This window comes from Haemorhous mexicanus, chromosome Z (assembly GCF_027477595.1).
Source record: "Haemorhous mexicanus isolate bHaeMex1 chromosome Z, bHaeMex1.pri, whole genome shotgun sequence".
NCBI classification, from domain to species: domain Eukaryota; kingdom Metazoa; phylum Chordata; class Aves; order Passeriformes; family Fringillidae; genus Haemorhous; species Haemorhous mexicanus.
In genome coordinates this window covers 19140249-19162132 of record NC_082381.1, presented here as the reverse complement: position 1 = coordinate 19162132, position 21884 = coordinate 19140249, and the positions used below count along the sequence as shown (strand labels likewise).

Here is a 21884-nt window from a genome sequence, read left to right as displayed (position 1 = left end):
CTAATCACAGAATACTAATTATGAATAAAGAGGTCAGGTCCTATTAGCTACATGAAAGTAATTACTTTTTAATTGATCATTTGCAGTGATGCTTCTCTAATTCTACTCCTCCAACTGATGTGTTGGAGGAGCAATAAAGTGTTTTCTTCTTGGGCATTGTTAACTGGACATTTGACCAGGGCAGTGGAAGGTGAACAGTTATTACTCTGCCCTCAGAGGAGCCAAGCCACTGTTCTCTCATCTGAGAAGTGGGAAGAGTCAGGGTGGAGAATTTCCAAAAAGAAAACTGTGTTAGCAAAAAAAATATTCTGAAAAACTGATGTAGGACAAAAGTAAGCTGGAAAAATATTATATGAACACTGCAAAGCCATGTTCTAACTGATATAAATGTATTAAAAGACCTTTCCAAAATACATTTTATTATTCCAGGCAAAGACAAAAAAAAAATCACAGCAGACCTTTTCACATCACACAATTATTTGATAGTGAGTAGGCAGCCATTGCCCCAGTATTTGTTTCTGTTCATTTAGGACTGAACTGACTATTAGGATTTGTTCTTGCAAGCTGTTACACTGTTTTATCTACTGCCTTTTCTTAGAAATAGGAAATGATGGTATTATATTAAAAGTTTCATATGTGATTTCTTTTAAGAGGCTATCTATATTTACATTTCTTAGTGTAAGAAATAAAGTAAGACTGTATTAAATAAAAGAGTCAGATGTTATGAAGTGTAACTGCAATGCCTTCAGACATTATGTTGGAGTTGCCCTTTACTCCCAGACTGGGTAACACACAGATGAGAGAGCAAGAGGTGACTGGAAAGCCTTGACTCTAAAGCTAATCAGAAACACTCTATATTGACTTTCAAACTCCAATGAAAAAAGAGAGATGACTACTGCAAACTGGACTGGGCAATAATACCTTTTCTTTAATCTGAGAGGTTACTGACATAGTCTGGCAACTGGTAAAAAGTAGGTATTGCCTGTGGAAAGTAAGATAAACACTCCAATAAATAATGTGTCATTTCTTGTACATGTAAACAGAATTATTCCACTTACAGCAGACAGCTAAAAAAAACTTTCAAGCAACTCACCCCTCCAACACACACACAACAAGCTGATGAAAATTTTTTTATTTATGCGCTGAGACCTCACTGCTCTCTATGCAGGAATCATCTTTGAATGAGAAAGTATGACTACAAGCCTTTATAAATGTGCAATCTTCCCTTTTTTTAAGATCTTAAAAAAATCTCAACAGTCAATCAATCAATCAATGTTTCAATATTGAAGATTAAGAATTGCTAACAAGTTCATGTAGGAAAAACTGAAAAGACAGATAAGCTCAGTTTGATATTTTGGGAAAATAAAATAGATAAAAGACCAACCAAACAAAAAAGGACAAAACACAAACAAGGAAAAAATTGCAGAAACAAATGCCCCCAAAATCTAGCAAAAATTCTCTATTTAAAAAAACTTGCAATATCAACATCAGTGTACACTATAATTCTCACAATTCATATAAATAAGTTAATGCCCTCCGCAATCAACAGTGAAAGTATCTGTTCTCAAGAAGCAAGGTATTAAAGACAATAAGGAAACTTAAAACAAACTTGAAACAAAAGAAAACCCAACCATATCCATTAAAATTTTTTAAAATAATACAGTGGAAAGTTAATTGTTATGTTATAAATTTGTTCCAAATATGCTCAGGCAATCACACTAATATCCCAATTTTCAACAATTTGTTTCTGAATGATATTAAAAGCTGCTCAGTTCCTAACATCAGAATATGTCAAACTGACAAAGCACAAGCCTGTTACTTGCCAATGCAATTCACTACCATCAGGAAGTGATTTAGACTGGCTGATTTTCAGAGTGTGGCATGCACAGTATGAGATTCTAGAGTTTCCAGCAAAAACAGCACCATATGTTGAGCCGTATACGGTGTACTAGATGCCTATCACCAAATTTTAATTACATTACTTTAATCTGTCTCATGTTCTGTTTTCCTGTATCTGTCCTTGCATAGAAATGGCAAAAACATCTTCTAAATATTCTGTTTAATATTAATTTAAAAGTAGTGTTAGTAGCAGACAAAATAAAAGAGCCAAGTAACACCCACCTCACTCTGTACAATATATGCAATGTTTAGGCTAAATCTGATTATCCTCATCATTGTGATACTGATATAGGCTTAAGTGCCTGTCCTCTAAGTAGCAGAGTTACTTCTCAGTAAATTCTGGCTTCTATTGTGGTCAATGTTCCAACTATTCATCTTCACAGCAAAGCATCCACATGGGTATCTCCAAGGCTGATTTAAGAGTATTTCTCTACAAACTCTTCAGTGCAGAGCAGGGTTAGGTAATATCTTAATGTACTTTTAAAAATACGGTTTTATATGAAAAGCCCTAATTCACTATTTGCAGCATGTAGTGTCAGAGCATCATTTCCAATGCAATAGCTGTTGATAAAAATGAATAAACAGACTAATGAGACTAGGAAGACTACATAATAGTAAGCAATACTTTCTCTTTTATGTGGAATTTCTGTTGTATTCTACACAGCTACCTGTTATTCCAGTTAATGGCCCACAACATCACTAGAAAATGAGGTATGCTCTACCAGCGCTAAGTATTATAAAAAAAAATTAGACCATTTTATATATATTATCACCTAGCAGAGATGGCTTGCCTGTTTTGGGTTTACAGGAGGATAAATAACAGTACTGGAGTCCTTTCCTAGTACCACAGAATTATTTTACTAAATAGAGGACAAAATATAGTTCATAAGGAGAAGCTCCATGAGAGCTGCCTGTTATAACTGGGTTTCTGAATACAGTCCTTTGTGTATTTTGCTGTGAATGGGAACTATTTCTCATTACATGCTGGAATTCTGAGAGTGTGAAAATAACACACATCAGCAATTCTTAGTATTGCTGTGCTTTACAGCATAAACTTCTTGTTGTACAATAAGTGCCATATCATGGCAATAAAACAGTTCATTCCTCCACACACAAAAAAGCAAGCTGCTGCTTTGGAAGAGGGGAAAAAACCCCTGTGACCTATGAGAAGAAACAAAAAATGCCAGAAACAACAATGAAAAATGTTAAATAGGTTTACAAAGTATTAAGTTATGGCAATCTCTGATTTGACTGGCATTTATAATCAACTATGACCACATATTTCAGTGTTTTCCTGAGCGAGTGTCCACAGTGACACCTACCTACCTGCTCTAGGCACTCTTGGCATCATTCTGACAACCATTCTGATGCTAAACACAACTAAAATATGTTTTGAAATAATGACAGGAAATCTCCCACTGAATTGATATATACACATACATTGTTTATATATTGCATCTCTATCTAGTATCTTAATAATATTATAAATAATTATACAAATATTAATAAATATCTTAATACAATACCAATTATTACAAACGATAGGAAGTTATATGTATTCTTATTCACATATAAATTTTAATGAAGTGGCGGAATTTCCTTTGTTAAACAGCCTTTTTAACTATGTTTGTTGAAAGAGGTTGCTTAATTCTTCTTATATTTATACACACACTCATCATGCAGATGCATCTTGCTTGTGGTCACACATCCTAAAGGTCACCTAACCCAGGGGAGCTTTAGAACTCAGTAGTCCTAATTGCTTTACAGGACATTGCAATATTATTGAAATTACCCTTATCTGCACCTGTATTTATAAATTTGAGAATTTAAATGGTCAGTATTCCAAGTAGCTTTAAAGCAATTTAGAATTTTCTTTATTGTCCAGTATCTCGATCCCATATACATGGGAACATAAACATAAGCGCAAATGGAGTTGCCTAAAACTATGAATTTGAAATAGTAAACAAGCATTTCTAGGGAATTCTAGGAGGTATGTTTTTTAAGTGTGTAAGAAGCTATTTGACAAACTATTTAAAGTACAAGGGTTTAAAAATATTAAAACACATTTTCAATAAAGTACTGTGCCTTCATATTTCAATTAATGCATCACTTGCATAAAATGCAGTACTTTAACATTTTTTGTTCTTTTATTTTATATATGTAGTAACAGAAATACTACATATATTTTATATATGTAGTAACTTTCCATACAGTACAGAAACTGTAAATAAACCCAAGGTTTACTTTTCTAACTGCATACAGAGTACTATCGTGAAATTCAGTTAAACTTTATTTTTTCTGTAAAGCAAAGCAAATAGAAGTTGCTATAACCATGCAAAGTGCTGCCAATGTAGTATTAACAATGGCAGTAATGAAGTATGAGTAGAAATATCTGTATGTGAAAACAAAAGATGAAGAAAGAAAAAAAAATAAACTAACAGTGTGCACTGAGAGCCAAGGACAGGAGGAGCAGCAGCATGAAAGAAGTAAACACAGAGAAAATGCAGCTTATACCAGAACTGTGCTGTGGATGGCTTTTTAGCAGACAACCTGTGATGAGATCAGAACAGAGATGACTCATGAGCACAAAATAACTGCACTGTGATAAAATGAAGATGAGAAGAAGGTTACAACACATTTATACGTGCTATTTCACTCCCTTTCAACTGGATGACAGACCATAGACATATTATTATCAAAATAAAGGCAATATTGACAATGCTCAGCAGTTCTGCTTTAGATTTTCTGTGGATCAAATAAGGTAGAGCATGAACCCAATATCCCATGTGACGTAAGTGCCCGTCCAAAGCAGGCACCTGTCAAGAAGACACCAGAAATCACAGTGAGACATCAGCAGTTAGCATCCCTTGTCTTCTGTGCCGGCAAAACAACACTACCCAGACTACTTGGACTCTATGTTTTAGTATTGTGGCTTTATGTTTTAGTATTTGTGACTGTGAGTGTAGAGATAAAACCTACTTTAGAAGCTACCTGAAAGGAAGACCTCACCAGGAGGTCTTCCATTCTTCAATAAATAATTCCTGTAAACTCAATAATCCATAATCAAAGGCCTTGAAAATATTGCATATAACAGAGACATGATAGCTGATGTGAAACAGGATGTACCTGAAGAACACAGGATTTTTTTAATCTAAAAAAAACCAACATTTTTAAAACACAGACGCATTAAATACCTACTATAGCAAAAACTGCTCTAGGCAAAGTAAAAAGAAAAAAAGTTAATAACAATGAATAAAAAGAAAGAAGTTGAATACAGAAGTTTTTGCAACTACCAAAACACTGCACTAATTTTTCATGTTTGGTTGTTTTTATTCAGTTTAAAAAATGGGTTTTCTAGTTTAGTCTATTTGCTGATTTGATTTTGTACAATACTGATACAAAATATAGTAACACCAAAGCCTAGAACGTGTGAAGAGATAAAAATACAACTATAGTCTGAAATGCTACTATAAAAGGAGACCAGAGCTTTGGTCCTATTTTACTAAACAGTAGTTCTGAGACAAAAGGAATTTTTAATCACCACCACCTACAAAGGAATCTGACTTTTCTTAATAATCTGGAATCTATGAAGCAAAGAGAGAGGAAGAGACCCATGTGCACCACAGGGGTATGAGCAAGGCAAGGAAGAAGAAACAGGGTCTGTACATATCTGTGAGTGTACTGCATGAAGGCTGGTGAGGAGAGGGAAAAGTTGGACATATGGAGAGAAGGAATCTGTGGAAGGTGTCTGGCTCTTTGAGTGAAATGCCCAACAACAGAAGATGGTACAGGCAGAAGCACAGCCAGTTGAACAAACACAGGGACAAATCAAAATTGAAGCTGGAAACTTAAGAAGGTAAAGTGAGAGAGAAAACCTAGAGAAGAAGACAGAAGTCTGTGTGAAGAGAAAATGCAGGGTGCACAGAAGGTGGCTTCACTAACCAGTAATAATGAGAAGATAACTTATTTGACTAGAGAAAAAAAGAGAACAGAAGAGAAACAAAGCCAGACAGTCACTATCACTGCAGTTTATCTCTAATTGGAATTTGATGGACCCTTTTTTTGTTGTTGTTGTATTAATTTTGGATGGTGTGCAGTAAAGACTCAGGATGTGACAGCAAGATAGAACTCAGATCTGAAATCTGCTCACAAAAGACAGCTACAGAGGACATACAACCGATACTACCAACAGGTGAGATCATGCAAAACTTTATTAAAGTTTAAGGGGCTCTCTAAAGAGAAGCAATTAGGAAAGAAACATGAATCATCTCTACAGAGATCTCACTACCTTCAGAAGTAGGAAAGAGGAAAAACCACCAAAGTAGAAAACACAGCAGCTGAATCACACAATGTGAAAGTAAAAGTTCAGATATTTCCTAGCATCAATAAGCATTCATGAAATCAGTGGCACCTCAGAGACAGGAGGTCTAATCTAAGGCTCAAGTAAACCATGACATACATTGTCTTCAGCTGCTCTTAGCATCTGCTCTCCTTTATCCAAGAAGAGAATGAATTTAGCAAAAAGCTCAAGATAACAGGGATATTGTATTTCATATTAATAAAGAAATTATACACATCTCAGTCTCAGAACTGAGTTTTTAGTTATAAATGGGTTTACTGGCTCCAGTGCAAGTAACAAGAGAATTGCATGAAGTCAGCTGTGATTTGGTGCTATACTCTGAATTATCACTACATGCAGAAAATAAGAGCAATACCACAAAAGTAATTTAAGATTTAGTAAATTGTATCAGCTCCCCAGCACCACCTATAATGGATCTGTAGGTACTTCTACACTTTATGCCCTGAAGCCCTCCTTTCCAAGAAAAGCCAAAAAGTGAGCCTGGTAGGTCAGGAAGACACCACGCTTTATTTAAAGCATGTTTCCCACATAACTCGTCCCCATGGAAGTTAAAAAGTGCTCTAATATACAGAAAATACCAATGGGAGTCACATTTCAGAAGAAAGGGAGTGAATAAACTAAGCCAGACCAAAGCAACCTGCAGGTAGGACAGCATGAACAGGGTTCAGGATAACCCCACACTTGGGTTAAGAATCATAGCATCCCTTGGGTCGGAAAAGACTTCCAAGATCATAAAGTTCAACCCTCAACCAAACACCACCATGCTATGCTCACTAAGCCATACCTCAAAGTGCTAGGTTTAGTTCTTAGATGAGCACTTCCAGCAGTGGTCACTCTGGCTTACAGGCACGGAAGAAATGGCCATGCTCATCCCGGATGTGCCTGGGAGTCACAGCACTTCCCATACAGCAGTGCCACACCTGAGCTAGTAAAACCTGCCACCTCTGATTGGTTTCTGCATCAGTGGCACAGGCAATTTGCATCCCAAATGATTCAGAACAGACCCCTACAGATTACCTAAACGAGCTGCAAAGACAGAACTTATGACTTTGCCGAACTCCCCCTTGGATGCTGGCTGCACATGTCTGGATATAAGCTGAGTTTAGCTGAAGCCTAATTCTGACAATCTTCCCACTTGATTACTGGATATTTCCACAGCTGTTTACATGTACAGGCACAGCTCTACCTCTCTCCAGATGCCAGCATTCAGAACATACCAACATGAATTATCTAAAACAACAAACACAAACTCACTGTTAAGTTAAAAAGTAAGTTGCTTTTTTAAAAAGCATGTATCTTTTTTCAGAAAGGAATTCTAAAGTGGTAGAATCTTCTACAGGAAGGCACAGTAGTACCCCGGTGAAATGCAATGCATTAGTAGGAGAATGAAAAATGTCCATGAACACACTGGGGAGAGGGGGTGAGAATCAGATCAGAGCAGATCACTGCTAGAACAGACCAAATATGGTCTATGGCCACAGAATGGATCAGGAGGCAAGAGACAACTGCTGGGAAACTGTTCAGAACTGTCCAAAGCAAGGACCTGGTACAGGAATATAACCTAGTTTTCATAATATCATAATATATAATATCCTCATCATGGATCATATTAGCATAATGCATATGCTAGAGGAAGCTACATTAAGACTCAACAGACAAGACAGAATTGCCTATATTTGAATGCCTGACGTAGCAAAATAGCTTTGGGGTTTTAATTTTAATTATGTTGGTTATAAAAATGTTTAAATATATAGAAACCCAAAACAGAGAAAGCAGGCTACCAACTTGAGATTAAACATTTCAGCTTCGAAAAGGAGCAGGTCACAAAACACGTGACTAAAAGCTTCCGTGTACTACCTTGAATCAAGCACTGGAACACACAAAGAAGTTTGTATCTACTTTTAATAAGACACATTTTTACAAGAGAGCTGGTGCAAGTACGATAATGGTGCTTATCTTGCAGACTCTTGCTGGAGGGACAGAGGCACCATGGCTGATTCTATAAGACAAGCTGCTGAAATAGCTGCATGAAGTGGTAACTGCATCACAGGATTCCACATCTAGCCTCAAAATGTGTTCTAGAACACATATTTCAAGGACACCCCAAGTTCTTATCTCTAAATTAAACTGTCCTTTCAGGACTAAAAATTCAAGTAAATTGAAATTAACATAAAGAAGGAGAAGAAAGAACGTTGTAGCTTAGGATTGCTTTTTGCATCTTATAGATTACATTTGATCTTGATTTGCTCTTCCACTAAAGAAAGAGGAAAAAACATTAAAATTTTTAATGGGACTCCCGCAGTTCCTTTTTGATTACATGGGAGATTGGACGATAAATTATAAGCAAATGAAAATGCAGTTAAACGATCCTGAGTACTGCAATGAATTAAAACACAGTTTGTCACCCATGATCACTGAAAGAGAAGTTGGGGCCAGAAAGATAACAGTTTAAAAGTGTAAAAGAAAAGGGGATTTTAGTTTCGTTTCTTTCCTATTTTTTTACATGAAAAGATGTTGAGTTCACTCTGAAAATAACTGAACAGGAAGCAGTCTCTGTAGCCCCTTCAGCATTTTCCTGATAAGTCTTCTCCATACCCCAACAAAATTCAGCATCCATTTGTCTTAGTTGTCAGTCTGGACTCTGGCAGTACTCCAGGCAGTCTTTTTGATCATCATATAAATTTGCTAAAAATGAGCTGTTACGAAAACTCCTTATGCCCCACGTGGCATAAAGAGACAATGGCAAATAGCTCTTTCACTGTTCTGAATACCAAAGCAGTTCCTCATAATTATTTCTCTTTCTTCAGTTGTAAGGTCAACAATGCAAGATAAAGCACAGAAATTCCACTGGGACAACAGACACAGAGTAAAGAAAAATTAAGGAATTAACACAGAAAATATGAGTGTAATGCTCACTTTTTCAGATTGACTTGGCACTACAGGAAAGTAACATTCCTTCTTACACATCACTATAAACTCTTACCCAAAGTTCTGCTATTTTTCATGTGGCAAACAATCCCTAACAAAGGATTATCTACATTAGAAAATTCCAGGTCTTATAAATACACAGCAATTCCTCCTGAACAGCTTTAAGACTCATGTTGCACATTTACTACATTACTTTTCAGTCAGGTCAGCCAAGTCCATAGGACAATACAAACTCATGGCTCAACACTACCATCAAGCATTTGGCAAGTCTCAACATATGGGGTTTCTTTTCCCAAAATTCATTAGCAATTCTCATTTTAACTTCCTCTATCTTTCTTAGGATACGCTGCATATTTAAAAGTGTATCACAACAGATTATTAAAATGTTACTGTATTCAGTTATGAAACAGTTCAGTATTCCTATTTTTAGATCAGAAGATACCAGAAAAAAACTCCACCAAATGCGACCTATGGAACAAACCTTATCAAACCCATCTTAGAGAGCAGTAAAAATTAGGAGGAATATTACAAAGAAAATAACCTATAGCAACCTATATGATGCTCAGAGTCGTACAAGATACTACCATGCTGCAACACTCTGATTTATCTAATCAGAAGTCTTTTCAACAGTCCTAATAGTTTCAAACTAGGAACAACACTTGTCATAGAGATACAGTCATAAGTCAGAGAAGAAGGGGAAATCTCTATGGTACATTCTCCATTAACAACAAAATGCTTAAACAGAAAGATAATAATTTCCAAGCAGGGTTTCTTCTCATTTCTTAGTCTAAAAATTTCACAGAAGAAAACCAGGCCACTGTAAAATTCAGGGGGTTTTACTATTACCTGATAGTTGAAAAGTGATCCAGCAACTACAGCACTGGGCCCTTGTAAAGATCCGGGCTGTCTATCCTTTTACCTAGCATTTCAATGTCATTTAGGTAAAAAAGAATAAAATCAATTATTTGCAAGAGTGCCTTAAAGGTTATTGCAAACTTATCCATTATGCAACCACAAAAATTTATAAACCATCTGCTTGGCTAGATTCCTTTTTCACAGAAGCTAGCTAGCATAACTTAAGCCTGCAAATCAGATTTGTGTATAGATCTCAAATTACAAATACATAAAATGTTAATAAGAAAAATAGTAACAGTTTATTGATTCATTTTCCATGGCTATCTTGCTAATTTTGAGAAGGTGAGTGAAGGAAAGGCAAGACAATTTGTTTAGGATTAAAAAAAAAAAATTATCCTTTAGTACCTCTGCAAATTTCTGAATGTGGTTTTAGGTCACACTTCTTGCATACATGTAACTTTCCATATATACATGAAGGAAATTGCTGCTACATACAATTTAGCTTCTCTTAGTATACAACAAAGAACGTTTTACTTAGTTTATTTCTTCAACAATTAAAGGAATAGCTTATAGAAAGCAATACTAAATCTGAATTCTACCACAAATATACAGTGCACACATTCTGTTTACAAGATGTTCCTTCCCTTTTGCAGAGGAACCTGCAGAAAGACCTGTAGGACAAGACTCAGGAGAGAACAGACCTGGCCCTCTGAAAAAACACAGGCAATGGCAGGGAGATCAGATGCATTTTTCTGTATGTGCATCCCTTAAAGAGATCTATATAACACACACATACATTAAGACCTTTCTCTAATTTCTTGAAAGGCAGATTGTGAAAAGGACCAAGTCTTTCCTTCTGTACTGGAGTAATCTATGATGGATTGACACTGGGAGAACATGTACAGTGAGACCAGTATGGCCAACAGCCAGTGAACAGTAAGTAAAGGATGTTTTTCTCTCACTAATATGTAGGTAGTTGTGTTCAAGGCCAGGTGAGGCGGGGATCTGAGCAACCTGTTCCAGCAGGAGGTGTCTCCTGTCCATGGCAGGGGGGTTGGAACTGGATGATTTTCAAGGCCTCTTAAAACCCAAACCATTCTCTGACTCTATATATCCACAACATGCTACCTTGTTTACTATTTCAGCTAATCCTTCCTACATCACCCATCCCGACATTTCCTCATTACTACAGGACACGTCACTTATGTTAACACCTCCTAAGAAAAGGGTCTACTACAAAGGATAATTGTCTTTGACAACTTTGTTTCTCTGTTACTTGCTGGCAAAATTAGGGCTACTTTTGCATGGAACAAAGGATGGACACATAATTAAAGATGCATCTGCAACCTTTCTTTACTGTTTTCACTCATGCCTTTATCCATATGCATGGCTTTTAATCCCATTTACACCTGCAAGAAAGATATGTCTGCAGAGCCAGTTTATAACATAATCAGTAAGAGAGTGAGTGCAGCACCTCTCTATATAAAGTGTTAAGTTTCAATATCCATTTCTAAGACCTGAACAAATTAAGACTCTGATTTGAAATCATAATTTGAAATGCAAAGCAGAATTAGCTGCTATGGAACCACGCCACAGGAGTCTCAAAAGACATAGTAGGTGTATAGCCTACGTGTATTTGGGATGTAAAAACGGCAGAAAATTTGCAAGCATTAGACAGAAATCAGAAAACACAGGAGAAATCCCTTGTTTTATGGAGATGCTTCTAATTTTATCCTCAGGGAAAAAACTGTCAGACATTTATAAATTACATGTGTTCTTAGGCATACAGTCACAGAACACAATTCTAAGTTAAAACTTGACATTTTTAGTTATTAAACAGAATGTCAGAGTTAAACTGCTTAAACACCTTCAAGCATAAACACATTTAAGACAAAACAATGAAGATACTGAGAAAGCTTAGTGTCAAGTGGAAGACAAGTTTACCACTATCCTGTTCCTTAAAGGGCAGCATTAAATACCAAGTCAGAGCACTATTAACTATCATTTTTTGTCATCTCATTCAAACTTGTCACTAGAAAAAGAGAAAAAACAGTAACATCAGAATCGCTGCTTCTATACTCATCTAAGTGATTTGACATTTCTCTGTCATCCTTATGTTTCCTGCTGATATGGTGAGTCTTTTGGTGTGCCAAGATGTAAGGGCACATGGGACAGTGTGGTGGCTTGAAGGCAGTCCCTTGTTTATCTGGGCACGCAGGCAGAGCAGCCAGCCCAGGTGGTTTACAGACCATTCAAACAGGGCAACAATTCTCTTTGCAAGAAGCTCCTCTCTGAAGCAAATTCAACCCCAAGAATGTTTGGATAGACTGTCCTGGTTTATGGCAAATTTGGGAGAGAATCCCCAAAAAGGGCTTCTCCAAAAAACAAACCCACACAGCCCCTCCCCCCAGCCGGTTCGGGAAGAATTCCTCGGAGAGAACTGGAAAGAACCTGTTTATTTGATAAGCACAGCACCCCCCAGCACACACAATGAACAGAACCGGATGGCAACACTCTTTCACTGTTCTGAAAAAGATGACAAATTCAGAAAAGTCTCTCCTGGGGGTGGTCACTGTTATCAGTCCCTGCAGTGCTGGGGTAGCTGCTGCAGCCACAAGGTGTAAACTCTCTCTCCGTGTTCCAAATCCCAGTCCGGAGCAGGTTTGGCCAGTCCGGGGGAGGGGGAACAGTCCAGAAAGGAATTTGGATTGTTTAGCTAAATTAACTAATGAGAAGGGGGGGGGAAAAAGCAAGAGCAAGCAAAGCAGAAGCAGAGCAGAAGCAAGAGGAAAGCCGAAAGCAGGGCAAAGGCAAAAGCAAAAAAGCATCACTATGCACTGGTGCTATCTGTATGTCCCACCGAGTGGCTGATAAGAGGTCAAAACAAAACTCTTACTCTGCCAGTCTTAAAGGCACAGAACATAATATCCAGCATAAATTACACACACACAAATGGGGATAACAGCATCCTAACGTCACCCTGGGACATAGACTTGAACTGCAAAATAGGCCTAAGAATCAGAGGAAAGTTCTAACTCAATTCCTCCCCAATTGCATTAGCATGTCTCAACAACTTGCACAAGACTCTGAAAAAGCTGAACCAGAATGATAAAGGTGTTAAAAGATAAGGATTACTTTTATCTTCAGAGATGTCTGGAGAAGGTGATTACTAAAGTACCCCTTAAAACTGAGGATACTGCTTTCAGTCTCCATTTTAAAAAAGTTAATCGTGCATACAAATATAATAATCTAATATTATCTAATTTAATAAAGGCAGAAAACTCCACAAGGTCAAATATTTCATCAGTACTCTCACTCTACAGCCAGTATTCAAGAATTATAAGCAATCTAAGTCTTCCTGAATAAAATGGTTATTAAAGAAGCTTGCTGTATAATTTTGAAGATAAATCCAGTGATATATAAAACGAATACAGTGTTGCATATTAAGCAGTACTAGAGGCTACCAAACCAACACATTTACCAGCTGCTGAGAAAATCAACAGAGAAGTAAAATTGCCCAAAAGCTGTTATCATTCCAATAATTTGAAATTCACTCCAGCCACTGCTGAATAAAATGAACCCAGTTCCAAAAATAAATCAAGAGCAACCTTAAAAGGAAACAATACATTCTGGTAAAGAAAAAAAAGTATATTAATATAGGTGACCCAAACAAGAGTTATTAAAATTGAGACATTACCCAGACATGAAGTTTCTTTAAATACTTCTTAATATTCGCTACTGAACTCTATTGTTAAAGGAAATAACATTTTATATCTCATCAGGAGAATAATGAAGCTTCTGTTGTCTTTAAAGGCTACACTAAAATTCTCAACAGATTTGTGGAGCTCTACCAATCCAAAGCTAGTAGAACCCAGCATTTTCAAAGATTTGCAACACAGGTGACTTTTGAGGTCAGTCATAAGAAGGCAGAATAAGACAAATAGAAAACAATACATTTGACATTATGGAAACAGGGAAAATGATGGAAATATACTGCAAAAAAAAAGGAAAAAACCAATTACCTGGAACAAGTTCCATAATAATATATATAGGCTGTCGTTGAGTGCAAACTCCTATAAGTTTTACAATATTAGGATGATCATATTGTTTGAGTATTCTGCAAAACACACAAGAAGTTTATTATATTAATAAACTTTACTGTACAGGCTGATTAAACATTACAGAAGAATATCTAAAACCTTTAATGTTACTTTAATGGAAGATGTCATTATTTTTATCAAAGAAAAAATATCATTACTGTTATCAAAATCAATGCTTTGATAGAATCTGTTAGATCAATCACCACTCTGAAATGAAAATCATAACTGATTCACTAATAAATAAACAATTATTCTTATTGTAAATTTACCATTGGTCTATGTGACACTTATTTATACATAACTAAAAATGGCCTGATAGAACCCTCACATATGAACAGAATTTCAGTGGTGGACCAGAAGGAGAGCTACATCAAAACAGTATGCACAGCTTGCCTGTATGCTTCCCTGCTGCACTGTTCAAAGGAACACTTGTTCCAATTTTACTTTGAGAGATTAATTAATACAGTAAGTTTTAGAAGACTATAAGGACATCAATTTTGACAATTAAATGAACAATTTACATCTTTTGACACAATGCTTTACTAAGAACATTTCCAGCCTAAAACAGCGTGCTATGATTTTTAAGTGAAAAGAAGAACAAGAAAAAATTCTACAGAGACCTTGTAACTTAAATGTTCCTTCTGATATTTGCTGACTCAAAGCACCTCCTCTTTTTCCCTTTTTCCCAAGGATCAAGAGTAAAATACTAACCTACACACACATTTAGTGAAAAATAACACATTCCATTTTTTCAGACCATTTTTTCCCATTAGTGTTAAGCTGCTTAACAAATGACATATCTCTGCTGTTGCCAAGTTACAAGTTTTTTTTAAAGCATTCAATAGATAGGGTGGCTGATCCTCATTCTATAAATGCAGATAGTATCTTTTATTTTCAAATACTGATCATACTAGCTTGGGAGTGGAAATTAAAACATATGAAGCCTCAAAGCAAGAAGGAGCAAGGTAGTTTAAAAATTATGACATTTATCTCAAGATAGTCCTCTCCCTGGAGTCTACCTATGTACATCAGCTGATACTCATGCACATTGTGTCATGTCTGTAATTTGGAAAATAAGCATATAATCTCATGCTGATTGACACAGTATAAAATACCTCTATTGGAGCAAACTCTTCTTACAAAGAGAAAATTACTGAATGGGGTCTATACCCCACTAAGAAAAGTAATCTGGGCACACTTGATCACCTCTACTAGCCATGAATATAAGGCAGGAGCTAGGACTGGTATAATCACACTTAAATTGACAACATCTTCCTGTCTTCTTATCCCAATCCTCATGGCATATCTTAAAAATTCTAAATGACAGCAGTTAAGACAACAAAATTTTATTTTACAGGCATGGCTTGCTTTGTCAACAGGATGGTTTCAGCCAACAAAAATCCTACTGCATTCACACATTAAAAATGCCAATGTTTAGTATCATGGTGACAGCTGTGGAAAGAACTGAGGGAGAGAAAAAAAGGAGAAGTTTGACTACTGCTTTTTTTAATTTTTCAGAAGGTCAGGTTTTGTAAATGCATCTGGCCATAAAAACTGAAAAAAACCTGCCAGAAGTAATTTTAGAGAACCTACCTGGCTTCAGACAGAAATTTTATTTTCAGTTCTTGAGGAAGATCTTCTTTGCAAGTTTTTACAGCAACAGGGGTTTTATCCTTTAATGTTCCTTTATACACCTCACCAAAATTACCCTGAAATCAGGAGAAAAAAGATCATTCTAAGTAAATAGAATCCCAATGAATTGCCAGAAAAAAAAACGCAGAGAGCTACTGAAAGAGGACGAGAACTCTGGAATGTGTTTATGAAGCCAAATGAGATTTTCTTTCAGTATCTGCTCTAACCAAAGCCATTCACTCTGACATAGTACATCTATTATATGGACACAGTGTATGAGTTCTGTTTTGACCTTGCTGGAAAGAGGAAAAAAACACCATTAATTAAGTAATTAATTAGAATTTTCCCATAAAAACTCTTAGTAGCTTTTCAAATCAACTGACATTGACTGTAATACTTTGTTCTTCTTATTCTTCTCCTGCCCTGTTTCATTTTCACACTATTGTATTTTGTGGATAGTTTTTAACTTGCAGTCTTGAAGAGACCAAAAACTGATCTCAAAAACTGTGACAAAACACACTAAAATAACATAAACATTCTCATATATGAGAAAGAAAAAATACAAAATACGAAGAATGAAAACACTGAATATTAATTTTTATCACAAATTAAACCCACTGCAAAATGTATTGTTGTGTATGGTGATTCAGAATTTGTTTAAAACCAAAGCTCAGGGCTGCTCTTTAAAGACAAAACTGTAAGGCTCTCAGTTGGACAAAACTTTAGAAAGCAGCTGCTTTTATAATCAGACATTTTAGGTAGTGAACAACATACCCCCAGGGCAAGTTAGGTTTTTTTTTTAGCTTTCATAGAATAAAAATGAAGTATTAAATACCATTAAAGAACCCACTAAATGCATTTTTATTTAATAAAAACAAAAGGAAAATTAACTAGGACACAAATTGAAAGAAGAAGGAAATTGTGAGGTATAAAACACTGGTATCAATGAAAAAAATCTCAAGAGAAGGAAACAAGAAGAAAACCACAGATCTTGTACTTCTAGGAAAGCTTTGTATTTCCCAAAGAATAAGCACAACTCAATTTTGAAACTATGTCTGATTAATTTCTACACATACTACACTTCGGTGTCCTGGTGTCTGGGGCTGCATGTGACTTCAAAAAAGTCTGCTGGAGATGTTTTCCTTCCTCTCCTGAGTGATGAAGATTTCATTACATCATGCAGCTGAATTTAGTGTTGCCAAAGAAAGATGACAGAAAAGGAAAAAAAGAAACTCACAGATGGAAAAGTGTAACATGCTTCCAGTAACAATGGAAGAAATGCAGGGCTGAACGTGCCTGCAGAACTATTTCCTGTGCACAGGGACAAGCAAGATGTAGCTGGCAAGTGAGGCTCAGCCTCTCTGACAGCCCTTCTAAAGCACTTCCAGAGGCTAGCACACTACCTCTCAGATCTGAAATGGCATGAGGTGCCCAAGGTAAGCAGGTGAGTTGCTCCCAGGCCATTTTTCCTCTACCATTCTGGTCAGAAGTATTTAACAGTGAAATCTGAACCCACCCTGAGCTTTATTTAAGTCTTGAAAATGCTTTACTTCTTTATTGACAATATTGAAGTATTACTAGATACATGATTTTTAGTATAGCACATTCCAGTTATGCAACTTTCACTTTGTGGGGTATTATGGAATTAATGCTGAGTAAATAAACTGACCATTCACCCCTGAGGTGAAGGAAAATCTGCATTTTTCCTAAAGCTTTCATCTTTTACACATTAAAATTTTGTGATTTCTTCCTCATCTTTTCCAGGCCACTCAAGGTTTTGCAGACTCAGATTTCTCACTTCTGTGGTGAATGGCTACAGTTTATTTCACATTTTGTCATACAGATGTTAATATTCCAGTCATTCTTATCTTTTTTAGTATGACCACATATTCGTAGAGGTGAATGCATAAAAATCATGCTGTGTTCCAATAAAGTTTTTAGCCTGTTATTTTTTAAAGAACATCCTTCTATAATTACTTTAAAATCTGAGCTGCCTTTACTGAATGTTAAAAAAGCTTTGGTGCCAAAAACATGCAATACGCATGTAAACTGAATTTACTAAAAATGCTTTCAAATTGCTTTAACTGTCTTTACACATCAAAACTCATTCATATTTATTTTTTAACAAGACAAAGCTTTTTTTTGTGGCTGGAACATCTTTATTTTTCTCCCTTTATACTATCTTGTTTAAGAATGTAAAGATCCTGTAGTACCTGTATTTTATGAAGGCACAGCTCAATATGGCCATACTTTTTGTCATCTCAATCTACCAAAAAGCTTTTATCATGGGAAACAGAGGTTTATGGCAATATTTTATTTCCACATTCTTGAATTTCTTACTGATTTTTTAGTGTGTATCATAGTAAGAAGCCAATTAACTACTTTGATTTGTCTCTTCCTCATTTAATCCTATTCTCTCAGCTTTTGGAAAATCTTTTCAAACTACTCTGTGTCCAGAGTAGCACCCAAAATGGTCTTTGCAGGTGCAATGTGCTAAAAAAGTGAGCAGTTTGTCTGATTTTAAAGACCTGTAGTTCCTAAGCAGACTTTGTAAACTACATGTTTATTAACTACATGTTCACTAAGATTTAATTAAACCACATGTTTATTAAGATTTAATAAGATTGTGAAATTATCTAATTCCATTAATGAATGAGTGAAAATAATCACACACAAGCAATTAGCATTTGTTTTAATAAATAACTATTTAGTCATCTCATCATATCAAATTTTATACACAAATGCACAAACATACACCTGTTTCCGTACATGTTTTTATTTATATTTTGCAAAATTTTTCTCCAACTACAGAAAGTAAAACAGCCACATCATGCTTTATAGAAATCTAGTTAGCTCAAAACACTTCCAAAAGAGAAAAAAATAGGTATGCTAGTTAAATACTTTCAGCACAACCATTATAATGTTTACTAGCAAGTGTGATTTACGTCTGTTTAAAGCATAAGGCTGTCTCGTGTATTAGTGTAAAAAAATGACATAAAAATTACATACCAGAGCATTTTAAAAGAAAAGGTACACAGAAATAGCTTAATGATTATAGTATACTTACTCAAATCTTATTTAGCTCACTTTATTACTTACTTTGCCCAGTAATTCCCCCAGTGTGACATCTTCATGATTGAGAACCCACTTCTTATCCTATGAAAAGGAAAGCAGAATTTTCAGTCTGTGCAAATATGCAAGATACAGTTTCTCTAAAATACATTTCAGCAGAAATGGAGCTGAAGAAGTAGTACATTTAGAACACTCAATCACAAGCATACCAAGAAATTTTAAAGCTAAGCATTTATAGTTCAAGAGTTTAGAAATCTTCCTATACAATAAAATAGTGAGTGATATAATATAGCAAATTTTTATTAGAAATTAAGCCTACAACATGATGGTTTGTATCTATGTAGATAGATTAGCACTATGTAAAGGGTCACACAAGCTCTGGAAATGATATTTAGCACCGTGATTTTAACAATTCGTCAAGTAAAAATTAGATAAGAAATCTTCATTTTAGTATACGAAGTCACTTACTACTAAATCAAAAAAACTCCCACTTTTTTCTCCTCAGTGCACATGGAAATGAACTGATCTTCTGACTTGTCAACAAGACACATATTTGCATCTCTTACATCTTTTCTGGAAGTTGGAAATATTACAGGCAACTACTTGAAAAGATAACACATGGCAGGTAAAGCTTTTGTCCAAGCATTGACAATCCATCTGTGCTGGGCACTGGTGTCCAGTTCTGGGCCCTTCCATCCAGGAAGGACATTGAGGGGCTGGAGCATGTCCAGAGAAGGGAACTGGAGCTGGGGAAGAGTCTGGAGCACAAGTCTGATAGGAGGCAGCTGAGGGTGCTGGGGGTGCTCAGTCTGGAGAAAAGGAGGTTGAAGCTAGGTGAGGGTCAGTCTCTTCTGCCGTATCCCAAATGAAAGGACAAGAGCAAATGGCCTTAAATAGTGCCAAGGGATGTTCAGATTAGAAATTAGAAAAAAATTATTCACTGACAGAGTGGAACTGGAGTAAGCTGCCAAGGGAGGTCATGGAGTCACCCTCTCTGGAGACTTTTTGTCGAACATGAATTCAGCAGCTTTAAAAAGGGGTGGGGATCATTGCTATTGTGATTTCTATGCTTTTGTTCATAAGTATAATGTCACAAGTGTGCATTCTAGAGACTCTCTGAATGCCTCCATTAACCCAAACTCCCAGCACACAACACCTCTCAGTCCCATCTCAAGAATTCCTGTACCACACCACCATTACCATGCTGCATGATGGAAACCAAACTTTACTAAATCTCTTCCCTGGGTGGGAAACTGTGAGACTTAGGAAGAAATTCTCAAAATACAATAGCTTATTTTTCCCCTATACACAAGATTATTGCTTAAAACTACAGCCTCACTGATCAAATATCAAAAGAAACATATTTCCTTCATCTCAGTTGATACTTTTTGCTGAATGTTACATTCAGAAGCTGTTATACTACAAACAGATAGGAAGTGTGTCATACTGCACACTCTTTCAGTAATAATACTCAAATTTAAGACAACAATTTTCAAAGAAAGCTGTAAAAATCCCAAACCCATAAAAACTACTACTTAGAGGTGTTAACATTAAGAGTTTTTAACATTGAAATAAGTGTGGTAAAGCCAAAAAGTTAAAGAATTAAAATTGAATGGATTTTTTACTGCTGAACTACAAGGGTTCTGCAACTCAGTGAATAACTTTTTTAACAGATTGACAATATGACATTTCAAAAGTTTGTTTATGAAGGAAAAAAAATCTGATAATTCTTCAGAGAACTAACCAAAGTAAATAACAACAAAAACTGGAAACAAATTATCTGTTAAAGGATTTATTATCATTACATCTGTACATTAATCATTACCTGCACTTTTTATGAAAGCCTGCAGTCATTTCTTATACCACTTTAACTCATTCATTAATTTATTGTGGTTCTGCCATTTTTCACAATCATAAAATTATTCAGAGCTTGATCAGCTTCATTTGATATAACTCCTATAAACTGCACAAAAGCAGTTTCTTCAGCAGACAGTAAGAAAAAATCTAACAGAACAGAGAGTCATGTACATCATGCCAGTGTACAATTCTGACACTGAAAAAGAAACAAACCAAATTTTCTAATTTTCAATGTGTTAGATATTAATTTAAATAGTGTTCAAAATACATTGTCATTGGTTCAGATAATTGTCTTTAATTAATAAACTATAATATGAACAGTAATTTCAAAATTAACAAGACATTCTACTGCAAGTTTGTAATCTCTCTAAATCTACTTGAATCGCTCCAAGTTTAATATGAAATCATTAAATAATCTGAATCGTTATCAACAATTAAAAACATCAATAAGGCACACTTATCAATGTCAAAATCAATGCATAAATACTAGCACTCATAAACAAGGGTTATGAAATAATGTCTCTGTATGATCACGAAGTTCATGATCTTCTCTAAGTGCTTAATTCTGACCGTGAATAGAATGTAAGGATTTTTCCAGTTGTCAAATGCCATTACTCTAAAGATTAATCAAGTGTGCAAAAGATATTGAAAGTTACAAAAGAAATGTGAGAGCAAAATGGGACAAAAATATTCTTGAATGCAGGTATAGATCAACAGACACTTTAATGCACATCAGTCCAAGTCACAGAAATTTTCATTTCAATAGTTAGTTGCTTCTAAATCAAATGAAGCAAATCCAGTACATTTTTGCACCTAACCAAACTAATCTGAATGACAGCAAACAGAGCTCCTGAGACTATTAATGCCCGTTAATTTCACCCAGAAGGAAGCTTTTTATGATGCAGCCCTCTTCTTGGGACACCGCTATAAATCTCTCTTTACCTTGCACTTGTTCAGATTCTTCTCATGTTAATTTTCGACCACAAAATATAAAAGCACTTCAGAAAAATTCAGTCACACAAATTAGCACTTGAGCATACTCATTTTTAATCTTAATTATATACCTTATTTCCAAATGGAATTACTTGGGAAATCTACAAGCTTTACCATATTCTGCTTTATTTCTGTCCTCTAGCTTCCCCCAGAAGGAGAAACTAAATTACATGAACAACACACTTCAA

At 35.6% G+C, this 21884-nt stretch overlaps 1 protein-coding gene across 3 annotated transcripts in view; it reads right to left on the bottom strand.

Moving 5' to 3' along the window:
• The window catches only part of FER (FER tyrosine kinase), a 158672-nt gene that overhangs the window by 38068 nt on the left and 98720 nt on the right, over positions 1–21884 (bottom strand). For all 3 annotated transcript variants that reach the window (XM_059837047.1, XM_059837049.1, XM_059837048.1), the window contains 3 exons: positions 18874–18930; positions 15736–15851; positions 14065–14159 (listed from right to left, as the gene is read on the bottom strand). In XM_059837047.1, coding sequence (XP_059693030.1) covers positions 14065–14159; positions 15736–15851; positions 18874–18930 — 268 coding nt within the window. The remainder of the gene's footprint in view (positions 1–14064; positions 14160–15735; positions 15852–18873; positions 18931–21884) is intronic.